We start from the raw sequence: 11256 nt of genomic DNA on the forward strand, positions 1-11256 counted from the left end.
ATAAATTTGAAAATGCTAAACTCCAGTTAAAAACTACAATAAAACATTTAAAAATAATTTCAAAAATATTAAATATATACTGCTCAAATTTTAATCTAACAGTGGAGAGAGGAGAGGGAGAGAAAGTGGATAAAAGTTGTAAAAAGAGAAATTAGGAGATGTTTGGATGAATTTAACGCAAATAGAGAACTCATTCCACATACTCATTTTGTATATTGTAAAATTAGTTTTTAAAATAATTATTTGATTTTTATTCAAAAACTTTTTAAGTTTCTGTCGAGCACTAAATATCAATGATTCTCTTAAGAATTTGAATCTGGTTCATCACATTATTATATTGGATTATTAGATCCGGTTGGATTTTTCAAATCTTTTTGAGGTGGGAAAGATTAGATTAACGGGCCTGCTCTCATTAAAGCCCAAATGTCTTTACACGGGCTCATAGACGCGAGTTAAAAAGGTTCAATTCCCTCAATTTATTATAATTATTATTTGTTTTTTTTTTTTAAAGAAAAAAAGGGCTCAATCCATTCCCTGGGTCACTCCTCACTCGGTCACTCCTCATCCCTGTGTTCTCCAGCGTTATTCGCATCAGCGACGAGAGAGTCCGGATTTATACCCCACCCCCCTCTCTGTCTCTTTCCCGCGCACAGGCGAGAATCCATAATAATACCTAACCCTCAATTTTTGGTCGTTATTCTGATACCGTGTTCTAGAAGCGTCTTCTTCGTTCGTCCTCAGGAAAGTAATCATCTTCTGCTCTCCAATTCGTAATCCCAAGAACTTGACAGTCTCATCTCTTCTTTTCTGAGGAAAAAAGAAGCTGCATCTCCAGGTCGGTGCAAATAATCGGAGATGGCGGCGGGTAGGGAAGTTCGAGAATATACTAACCTAAGCGACCCGAAAGGTAATTGATTTTGATTTCTTTTGGTGTGTGAAATTTTCTTCTTCTTCCACCCCCTCTTATTTTATAGTTTTTAGTTTTGATTTAATTTCGTTTTGAATCTGCAGACAAAAAATGGGCTAAAGGAAAAGATAAGATAGACGATGAAGACATTACTTTTCAACGTATGGTTGCCAAGGTTAGCGCATTGAATCGCCCTCCCCCGCCTTCTTTTTCCTTGAATGCTTTTTATTTTTCCTCGCTTTCCGTTTTTGGCGAATCTATGTGAGGCTTTAAATGATTGTTGAGCACTCATATGCTGGCCAAAAGAAAAATTGAGCACCATATGCTTGTAAGCTTAAGCTTGAGTTTGAATGTTGTGCTAATCTTTAGTGGTTGGGCTCGATTTGTCACTTAAAAGGAACTCTTTTACAATCTACTTATATACACCAGGAATTACCTCGGAATGGACTATAAAATGCAGCTTGTGCAACTAAGCCGATGCATTCATACCCATAATTCCTTTTCTGTAGTCTTCATACTATATATATATAATCTTCTTCAATCTTACACGGTTTTCTTTGGTTGTTATATGCACAAGTAGAAAGAAACTTAACACGAGGTGGAAACTCACGGGTATGCGGTATGCCCAGCCTGCACCATCCTCATGAACGAATGGTGTGCAGGGCATCCTTATCTGAGTCTAAGCCCTTATCATCTGGTATCCATCACTTGGTATCATAAATACTATATGAGGGTACATGATACTAGATGTTGTTTACAGAACTCTGGCATTCATAGGATGGCCTGGCTCTATTTGTGACTTAATTGAAGAATCTGGGTTACTACTTACTCATGCTGTATAATTTTGAGTTTCTTCTCTTTCATTTGTGAGAGCGAGGAAATGGGCTACACAAGTTGTATACTTCTCTCTTGAAAACTTTTTATTTGTTTCTTTTCTGTTTTGGCTCTCTTTTGGCCTATCATTTCACTTTGTTAATTCCTTCTACAGCTTTTATTTGGTCCTAAATAAATTAGGACTATGATGAAGGGACCAGTTTTAACAGTGATTGTAATTATACCTACCTTGTCTCGCACTTAAAATTATTTTATGTTGCAATTTGAGAGATTTTGCTGATAACATGCCCCGGCAGGGATATTGGCTTCCTGTACCGGGTGGCTGATGCAAGCAGATGCAAGAGGTTGCTGGAGAGCGTGGAGGTTACCTTCATGGGCGAGGGGGTACCACTTTACCATGATTGCTTTTGTCTGTTGCATGTGTTCCTGCACTTGGTCTTATCTGTTGCCATTATATTACCTTAGTTGCTTTGATCTCCTTTTGAAATTTTATATATGCAGCATTGGACAGTGATGATCTACTCTATCTCAAGGAGCAGATGGAAGCTGAGGAGGATGCTGAGCGCCTCCTGCGTCGTACTGAAAAACGGGCATTTGCTGCATTTAAGATATCCTTTTCTGGTCAGCCATACTGAAGGAGCTGTGTCTTCTTATTCTTCTTGGGTTCATAACTGTTTCTTATATCATAGAACCACAGTTTAATTAACTGGTTAGCAATGTGCACAATTTAATAATCTTTTCTCTGACTGCTTAAAATGAATGGAACTGTGATTTCAATATGTATTATTTCTTCCCTTCTGTTCCTGTATGTTCTCCCTATCTCCTAGAGAGTAGAATTATGGGTGTTTTAATTATAACTATTTGAATTCTATTCCTTTTCTATTACTTACCTTGCATCATTTTTCATTTTATTTTCTGTTATTTTGAAAGCAAGACACATTGATTCTTTCATCGAAATGTTTGAGTACTCTTGTTGATTTTGTCAGTTGTAGTTCAGTTTTATAAAACTGACAAAGTAATGATTTGGTGATCTCAAACAAATACCGAAGGGATTGTTTTCTGTGAAAGAGGATCACAACGGATACAAATGTTTAAATAATTTCTATTGACTTGATTAATCCAAATTCAACCCTGGTAGTTTTTAGCTGATGTCATCATTATTTGATAATGACAACGCTATGATAAAATTACCCGTGCTTTAAGTTGTGTTCTGGTGTTTCCTTGACAAATGGACACAGAGCTGCAAACTTGGCGGATTCTACCCCTGCATCAGTACCCTTACCACTTCGTGTTGAACCAAAACCAAAGAGCGGGATAAGGTAGATCTTTTCTCTTCCCTCCCCCTTCTCTTCCCCCTTTATTCATATCTTATTTTTGTTCTGGTTCTGGTGTTGTTCATAGTCTATATCCTTTGTGATGTAGGCAGCAAGATCTGCTGAAGAAAGTTGTGGAAATTAAGCCAAAGCGACCAAAGCTTTCTAGCCCATCTGATGGCAATCAATCAACCCCAGTTCCAAGTAATGCTAATATTACAAAACGTGAGTCTGAGAGTGAAAGACTGAAAGAGAAGGGACAGCAGTCCTTGTCAGAAGCAAATAAGAAACAGCCTTCATCAGGGGAATCACGAGAGGCAGAAGGAAAGATTAAGATGGATAATCCTGCTGGTGGATTGCTCGGCTTGGCATATGACACTAGTTCTGATGATGAAGAGTGATGGATGATGAAGGCTTTTAATGGTGGAAAACTACTAATCCTCTTTGTAGCTTCAGTACAGAGTGCTTTTTCTTCGTTTACCATTTAAGTGTCTTGCCATGTTACTCTGAAAATTCTGCACATGAAGCATTCATCATAAAAAAAAAAGAATTGAAAAAGGATGACTGGTGAGCTATTTACAACCAGAGGGAAGATGAACTTAGTGCATGCCTTAATTTCATGCTGTGATGATAATGTGCCAGTTTTGCTTGTCTTCTCTACATTGTTAATGATTTACTCTGCATCTGGATGGTTTGTGTATCCACAATTTGCTTTGATGTCCCTGTTTTTGTTGGTGTCGCAAAGATTGTTTTTAGGGTGATTCAATTGTAACTTAGAAAACTGTTTATAACAAGACGTTTTATTTATTTATTTATTTAATATCTTGATTTTAGTTTTGCTTTAGGTTATAATCCTTTGACTTCTTTCAAAGATTAAAACGGGAACAAGCATTCAAGCTATCTTCAAATTTCTATGCGCCCTTATGTTTGATTCTTCAAAATGGGCTCTGCATTTGTTGGCTTTATGGCCTAACTAAATCCCCAACCAGTAATTCCCAGGTATATCCTTGCAGAGGCGACTCGTGGGCCTTGTTTTGTGTATTATTAATTGTTTACGAAAAAAAATTACAAAATTTATTTATGTTGAACGTGTTTATTAACATATGAAGAGGAAGGCTCAAAAAAAAAAAAAATTATATGCCGTCATTTCTCAAGGCGTTCGCAATTGACGAAAACTAAATACAAAAAAAATTATTTATTGATTGAACTTCTATGACTTAATTTTTTGGATATTACAATGGTATAATTAATCTGGCGGTGGTAAAAAAATTTAATAGCTCTTGATAAAATTTAAAAATGTTAAATTATCAATTTAAGACAGGTTGAGTGATAATTTTATGGTTAATTTTAAATTATTTTAAAATTCACTTATAATTTTAATAAAATATAAAATATTGTTATAATTTTATTTATCTATTATTCTCTCTCAGTTCAACTGGGAAAATATGTAAGAAAATAAGTAAAAACGTAATTAAAAGCATTTTACTCAAATTTAATTAGAATTTTATATAATTTATAATACTTCATAAATTTGTTTGCCTTTCTATGTTATTTCAACTGACGACATTTTTTTCCGGTCAAAAAAAAAAAAAACTGACGACATTTTTCGGCCAAAAAAAACTGACAACATTTATATGGCGGGGGAAAAAAAACAGATTTTTTTAATTGAAAAAGCCCCTCCCTCCCGGGGGCGGGGTTGTAAAGTTTCCCCCGCGCCCAACTGTCAATTGACCAACCTCGCGTACCTACCACCGTCTCTCTCGCACCATGACATACTGCTGCCGAGTTGAGTTGTTAAATTTCAATGTGGGTCATCGTCCTCCTTGCTGACCCATCTCACTTGCAAAGGTTCTTTCACCAACCTCCGTACTTTTGGTTTTGGAGCTTGCTACGCCTCCTTCTTCGTTCCTAATTCTTACAGAGAAATGCCGCTTTCACCTGCCCCTCAAGTCATCACCTGCAAAGGTAGATTGTGTTATTATCAATCAATCTGTTTTCTTTCTCTGCTAAAATCTCTGTGGTTGATAAACAAATGAATCAATATGTGCATTTGATGTGAAACAGCTGCAGTGGCATGGGGACCTGGAGAGCCATTGGTAGTAGAGGAAGTTGAAGTGAACCCTCCCCAACCTTCGGAGATTCGGATTAAAGTTGTCTCCACCTCTCTCTGTCGCAGCGATATCTCCGCTTGGGAATCCCAAGTATTCTTCCCCTCGCCCCTTTATTATTATGCCTTTGCTTTATCTTCAATCTCCTTGTTTTGATCCCCCATCCCTCTTTCCGTATAAATGTGATACTTATGTTGAAACAGGGGTTAAACATCTAACAGGAAGTTCTTTCTCTGTGCAGACCTTATTTCCTCGAATATTTGGTCATGAAGCGTCAGGGTAACAAATTTCTTTTGCTCTACTAAGTTGATTAATGCATAATGAGTCGTAATTGATCCTTAAATTATTATTTTAGCATCATTATTTTTCTTTATATTACCCAATAAACCAGCATGACAATTAGACAGAACTTTGAGATGCCTCGTTCTGTTGAAGTGATGATCACATAGGGTATAGCTGATTTTAAACATTATTGTGACAATCATGAGATGCATTATCGCTTTGAGGATGTCACTTTAGGAACTAACTGACTGTAACTGATATAATATCCTCAACAGATGATGGATACTCAGTACTTGGTTTGCAGGATTGTTGAGAGCGTGGGCGAGGGAGTGACTGAATTCAAGGAGGGAGACCATGTGCTGACTGTCTTCATTGGAGAATGCATGACATGCAGGCTGTGCAGATCTGGGAAAACAAACGTATGTCAAGTTCTGGGATTGGAAAGAAGAGGTTTAATGCATAGTGATCAGAAAACACGTTTCTCAGTAAAAGGGAAGCCTGTTTATCACTATTGTGCTGTCTCAAGTTTCAGTGAATATACAGTAGTGCATTCTGGGTGTGCAGTCAAAGTCAGCTCCAATGCTCCTCTTGAGAAAATATGCCTTTTGAGCTGTGGTGTTGCTGCAGGTAATTCTTCTAACTTCCATGTATATGACATTAGCTCCGTGTGAAATGCAGGGTGGAACAACCGGTAGATCAACATATAAAATGTGTCTAATTGGCCAAAAGTAAAATTTTAAGGAACTGAGGTGGTGGTCCAGCTGAGTTTTTCAGTTTTTTGTTGTTAACCCCAAGGAATGACTGGAGGAGGCATGGTTCATGCGTCCGTGTAGGCATTTTCTTAACATATTGTTTTATATTTTAATGACAATTATGTGTAATGGAGAAGTCTAACTGTAGTGGTAATATTATGACTGGAGATCTTCTCAACAAAGGATCACGAAGTAAATAATTCTGCTTCATGTGAATTGTGTGAAAAGTCAAAGATATCACGTTTTTCACATGCCACATTCCTTGGCAACTGATAATAAGTAGTAATTGCTGACCCATCATGACAGATGATCTAGTTCAAGCTACTTGAAGTGTTTTATTCAACTTTACGGCTTATTAGACTTCTTTCACCTAGCTCAAGTTTTGGCAAAATTTGCCTACCATTTTCTTCAGCTTTTAGGTTCTGAATGCTATGATTAATAACTTTTAAAACACTTTCTTGGTTGCTATTAGAAAATTGGAAAGATAATCAATTCATATTGTTTACTCAAGACTGAATTTGTTCTTTCAAAGTGGTGGCAAGTCTTGTAGCCAAGATAGTGCGGGTTAAGATTTGAATCCTCTGAAACAACTCTCAGGGCTTAGCAGCTTGTAGCATATAACACATATGCTGCTCTTTAATTTTTCTCTCTTGTTCATCACCACGAAACTCGCTGATTTTTTGTAATTAGCTGCAATATATATAATGTATTCTTTACACTGTGTGGACCATAGTTCTTGGTAAAAGTCGTTTCTCAATGGAGCATAATATTTTTCCTTTTGTCATTGTTGGGTTGGTTTGGTTGATCATAAATTACCACATTAGGTCTGGGCGCTGCATGGAATGTTGCTAATATATCAGAAGGATCAACAGTAGTGATATTTGGACTGGGAACTGTTGGCCTTTCTGTAAGTAGAAGGATTCGCTAGCCATCATCTTCTGTATCCCCTTAGCTTTTTAAAAGATGAGAGATGCTCCATTCTAGTTTGTAATGAGACAATGACTTTCCTTGTAATTAGGTTGCGCAAGGTGCTAAACTTAGGGGGGCATCTCGAATAATTGGTGTGGACAACAACCCTCAGAAGTGTGAAAATGGTATTAGGATCAGTTCTCTCTCTCTCTCTCTATATATATATATATGTTGATTTAAATTTGAGCCTAGGCTAATCTTCGTTTTTACATGTTTGTCATGTTGGTTGTTGCTACAGCTAAAGCTTTTGGAGTTACAGAAGTTGTTAACCCAAATTCCTTTGATGAACCTATCGCACAGGTATTTGTCAATGTCATTGTGAAAATTGTGATTCAGCCTTTTTTAATTGTCTATAGAAGATAAGACATACTAATTGTGACAGATAATTCTCAAATGTGAGCCAGGAAATGCGAGGGGCATCGGAACAAATTAGTTCCCTCTTATTCATAATTTGAATGGACATAATATGATTTTGCTTCAGCAGATAAATGCGTTATGAACTCAAAAAAGATTATTGGAGTTGTAACAATTATTTATACGTTGAGCATTTCAGGTTATTAAGCGCATGTCCAATGGTGGAGCTGATTTCTCTTTTGAATGCGTCGGTGATACTGATATGATAACCACTGCATTGCAGTCATGCTGTGATGTAATACTCTAAACCTGGGTAACTAAAGATCTTGTTTTGTTGTTGATAGATTTTTTATAGAATGAACTTGAAATTATACCGCAATTACATTGCATCTTTCCTTTTTCCTCGTAGGGATGGGGTTTGACTGTTACCCTTGGTGTGCCAAAAGTGAAGCCTGAGATGTCAGCTCACTATGCACTGTTATTAATGGGAAGAACATTGAAAGGATCTTTGTATGGAGGATGGAAACCCAAATCGGATTTGCCTTCATTAGTTGAGAAGTATGTGAATAAGGTAACAGCAACAGCAACAGCAACTGCAATATTTCCCATGATCTGTGATTCCTTTGTACATATACACTTGAACAAATGTGCAAAAATACAACTAGCCCAAATGTTCAACTGTATCATTTGACCCAACTTGTGGCTTTCTCCTCATGTCTTTAAGCGGTGATTTTGTGAAGAAATACCTATTAATATCTTTATTAAATGTGCAGGAGATCGAGATTGACGATTACATAACGCACGATTTGCCATTTAACGAAATTAACAAAGCTTTCAATCTCATGAGGGAAGGAAAGTGTCTGCGCTGTGTTATCCACATGCCCAGGTAAATCCTGTGGCTTCTTGTTTTCTTGAATTAAAAGCAAAAAATGGAATATCATTGGAGAAGACAACGAACTTGTCTGCAAGAAAGTTATTTGTACGGACAACATTGTTCATGGTTTGTCGTCAATGTCTTCAAGAACCAACATCATGCTGCCGTTACTATGTTGAATTCCTGCGGCCAAGTAGGTTTTCTACCAAGTGAAATGTTTCTTCCCATGGCATTAGAACTGGAAATAAGTGACTGGGACCTAAGAGGTGAGCTCTAGGATCTTTCTGTTTTGAAGGCTTATGAATGAGAGCCAATTAATGAACACTTATTTTCTTGCGCGTGAAAAATTGACTAATTTTTATGTTTTGTGGATGTAAGGTTTCTTTTTAATACGTTTGAGTATTAATCACTGAACTATGAGGAACCTCGTCATTGATCTTCCGTACTGGACAGTGCTAAAAGCCAAAAAGCTAGACAATAAGCCCTTCTATTTATAAGGCATACATATATACATACATATAAAAGGTTTTATATCAATATTTGTCAATGTATCAATATTCAAATGCCTTAATGTTTCATTGTAAATTTGAGTCTCCGTAAGGTTTTTAGCAGAGTATCTATAAAGGAATATAAATGATAAATTATATGCTAAACAATTTTAACCTCAAATTTCTTCATAAAGGACTGAAATCCAAACAGGGAGTAGGTAAGGGAGAACTTTTCTGTGCATTTGTTCATGAATTGCAAACTATACGTTAAAACACACCCTGAAATATAATTAGTTCGGAAATTAGTATAAAAGATAAAGTAATTAAGAAATACTACCTCCGGTCCTTAATATAAGACATTGTTTGACTTTTATTTTAGTTCTAAATATAACTTCAATCTATTTTGTCTCTTATATTTATATTTTTTTTCAAGATAGTTCTTCTAACTATGATAATTTTAGCAACTATACTTGATTAGTAAGGATTTTTTTTAGAAAGAACAACACCTATTGATTATAAATAACTAACTTTTTCTTTAATCTCCTCAAATTTGTCAACTAGCTCTTATAATTAAGACCGGAAGTAGTATTAATCTGGGTGCGTCTGAAATTTCATGTGAATAAATATCAACCTAATGTATTATAAAAGATTAATTCTGAAAACTTCGGAATGTGGGGAAATTATTTTTTTTCAAAAGGAAATTTATTTATTAGACAACAAAATATGCGCATATTTTTCTCAAATATTTAAACATTTTTTATAAATATTCATCTGTATGTCTCAGTGAAAGCCGAACTTACAAGCACATAGCCGGAACTTTTGACTCATTGCAATTCGGTTCCTTTTTCCCCCCCCCCCAAATATTCCCCTCTTATTGCTCAAAATTACTTATTCACTTAAATTTTAATTATTTCGAGGGAGAACCAAATTAGAGCTGACTTTGGAGAGTAAACAATGCTAGATTGCTAACCTTATTTTTCTGACTCGCGACATTTGTTTTTTTCGTTTTTTTTTTTTTTGAGAGATTCTGACTTGTGACCTTGATGACGAAGAATGCATCAGTTCCCCCTCTCTCTAAGCTAATGAGAACTCGTATCATTCGTGAAATCCCAACTTTTAGATAACCTAACAAAAGCTATTCTGTCTCTTTGAATGCTGTTTTTAGGTAAGGAAGGTAACCTCATCCCTGTCGCTCTTGTGACACCAATCAAGTTCACATTCCAACACATCAATCTTCGCAACAGAAGTCAAATAAGCAAACTCTTTATATCTCCATACTCATCACCATTGAAACAATGCTTTTTCACTAGCGTCCTTATTGCTCGTACAAAGAACCAAAGGACACTCATCCATGGCAGATCATCAGAGAATCTATCCCATGGAAGCCACAGAAGCACCACCACCTTCACCACCAACGGTGCCACTGATGCTGCCAGGCTCATCAAGATCGGAAAAGAGTGTTCCGGTGATGGCGCAGCAACACCACCCTGCGTTATACAACATGCTAGGCCTGTAATCCACCCACCTAAACCAAAGAGAGGTTGCTTTTGTAAATGCATATGCTGGACACTAGTCTTGCTTATAATCCTACTCATCATGTTGGGAGCAACTGCAGGAATCATCTACCTAGTTTTCAAACCAAAGCTTCCCATTACTCAGTAAACAGCCTAAGGATAAGTGATTTGAGGTTGAACTTTGACATGACTCTGTATGCAAAGTTTGATGTGAAGATTACAGCGAACAACCCAAACAAGAAGATTGGAATTTACTATGAGAAAGGAGGAGGGTTGAGTGTGTGGTACTCAAACACTCACTTTGCGAAGGATCATTACCTGAGTTTTACCAAGGCCATCGGAACAAAACAGTACTTGATGTGTCCTTGACCGGTCAAGTGCAAGCTGGAAGCACTTTAATGGCAGCACTGCAGGAACAGCAGCAGACAGGGCGTGTTCCTTTGGAGCTTAAGGTCCACGCACCAGTAGCCATTAAACTCGGGAGGTTGAAGCTGAGAAAGGTCAGAGTCTTGGGTGAATGTATGTTGACAGCAGATAGCTTGTCTGCTAATAATCCGATAAGCATCAAGGCTAGCGACTGTAAATTCAGAGTCAAACTTTAAGTTTTATACACGATGATGATTTCTGCCTTGCCTGCATTTTACCCTACAGTGGCAGTCTCTCATGTTGCCTTGAAGGATTTCTTCTGTGTCTGCATTAGAAGATCTATTCTTTTTCTGAATAAACGTTATCATAGGAAATTAAAGTTTTTTCAATTACCAATCTCTTTCATTCATCACTAGTAAGGGAAACTGGCATGTGATATGCTTGAGTTTATTTCTGAAGTGACACTTTCCTAAACATTAAGTGCCGCTAGTTCTG

General features: G+C 36.8%; 2 protein-coding genes and 1 pseudogene across 4 annotated transcripts; all 3 read left to right on the forward strand.

Annotated features, from left to right (window-relative positions):
- Positions 1-578: 578 nt before the first annotated feature.
- Positions 579-3887, forward strand: LOC114730422 (uncharacterized). 3 transcript variants are annotated; one of them, XM_028917484.1, is made up of 6 exons: positions 579-907; positions 1012-1082; positions 2077-2125; positions 2243-2349; positions 2978-3060; positions 3161-3887. In XM_028917484.1, the coding sequence occupies exons 1-6, from the start codon at positions 856-858 to the stop codon at positions 3453-3455; spliced, it is 657 nt and encodes a 218-aa protein (XP_028773317.1). In that variant the 5' UTR covers positions 579-855; the 3' UTR covers positions 3456-3887. The 3 variants fall into 3 exon arrangements, with proteins under 3 accessions (XP_028773317.1, XP_028773326.1, XP_028773334.1); XM_028917493.1 differs by having other exon boundaries at positions 582-907; positions 3164-3887; XM_028917501.1 differs by having other exon boundaries at positions 845-907; positions 2038-2125.
- Positions 3888-4800: 913 nt separating this feature from the next.
- On the forward strand, positions 4801-8540 carry LOC114730402 (alcohol dehydrogenase-like 6). Its single transcript, XM_028917458.1, has 10 exons — positions 4801-5019; positions 5119-5255; positions 5404-5441; positions 5749-6071; positions 7021-7103; positions 7215-7290; positions 7404-7465; positions 7719-7814; positions 7929-8090; positions 8293-8540. Exons 1-10 carry the CDS (start codon positions 4980-4982, stop codon positions 8407-8409), a joined length of 1134 nt encoding a protein of 377 aa, XP_028773291.1. The 5' UTR covers positions 4801-4979; the 3' UTR covers positions 8410-8540.
- Positions 8541-8619: 79 nt separating this feature from the next.
- On the forward strand, positions 8620-11004 carry LOC114730448 (NDR1/HIN1-like protein 6; annotated as a pseudogene).
- The last annotated feature ends 252 nt before the right edge of the window (positions 11005-11256 follow it).

This window comes from Neltuma alba, unplaced genomic scaffold (assembly GCF_004799145.2).
Source record: "Neltuma alba isolate B1F8T4 unplaced genomic scaffold, ASM479914v2 tig00002503_pilon, whole genome shotgun sequence".
In the NCBI taxonomy this organism is placed as follows: domain Eukaryota; kingdom Viridiplantae; phylum Streptophyta; class Magnoliopsida; order Fabales; family Fabaceae; genus Neltuma; species Neltuma alba.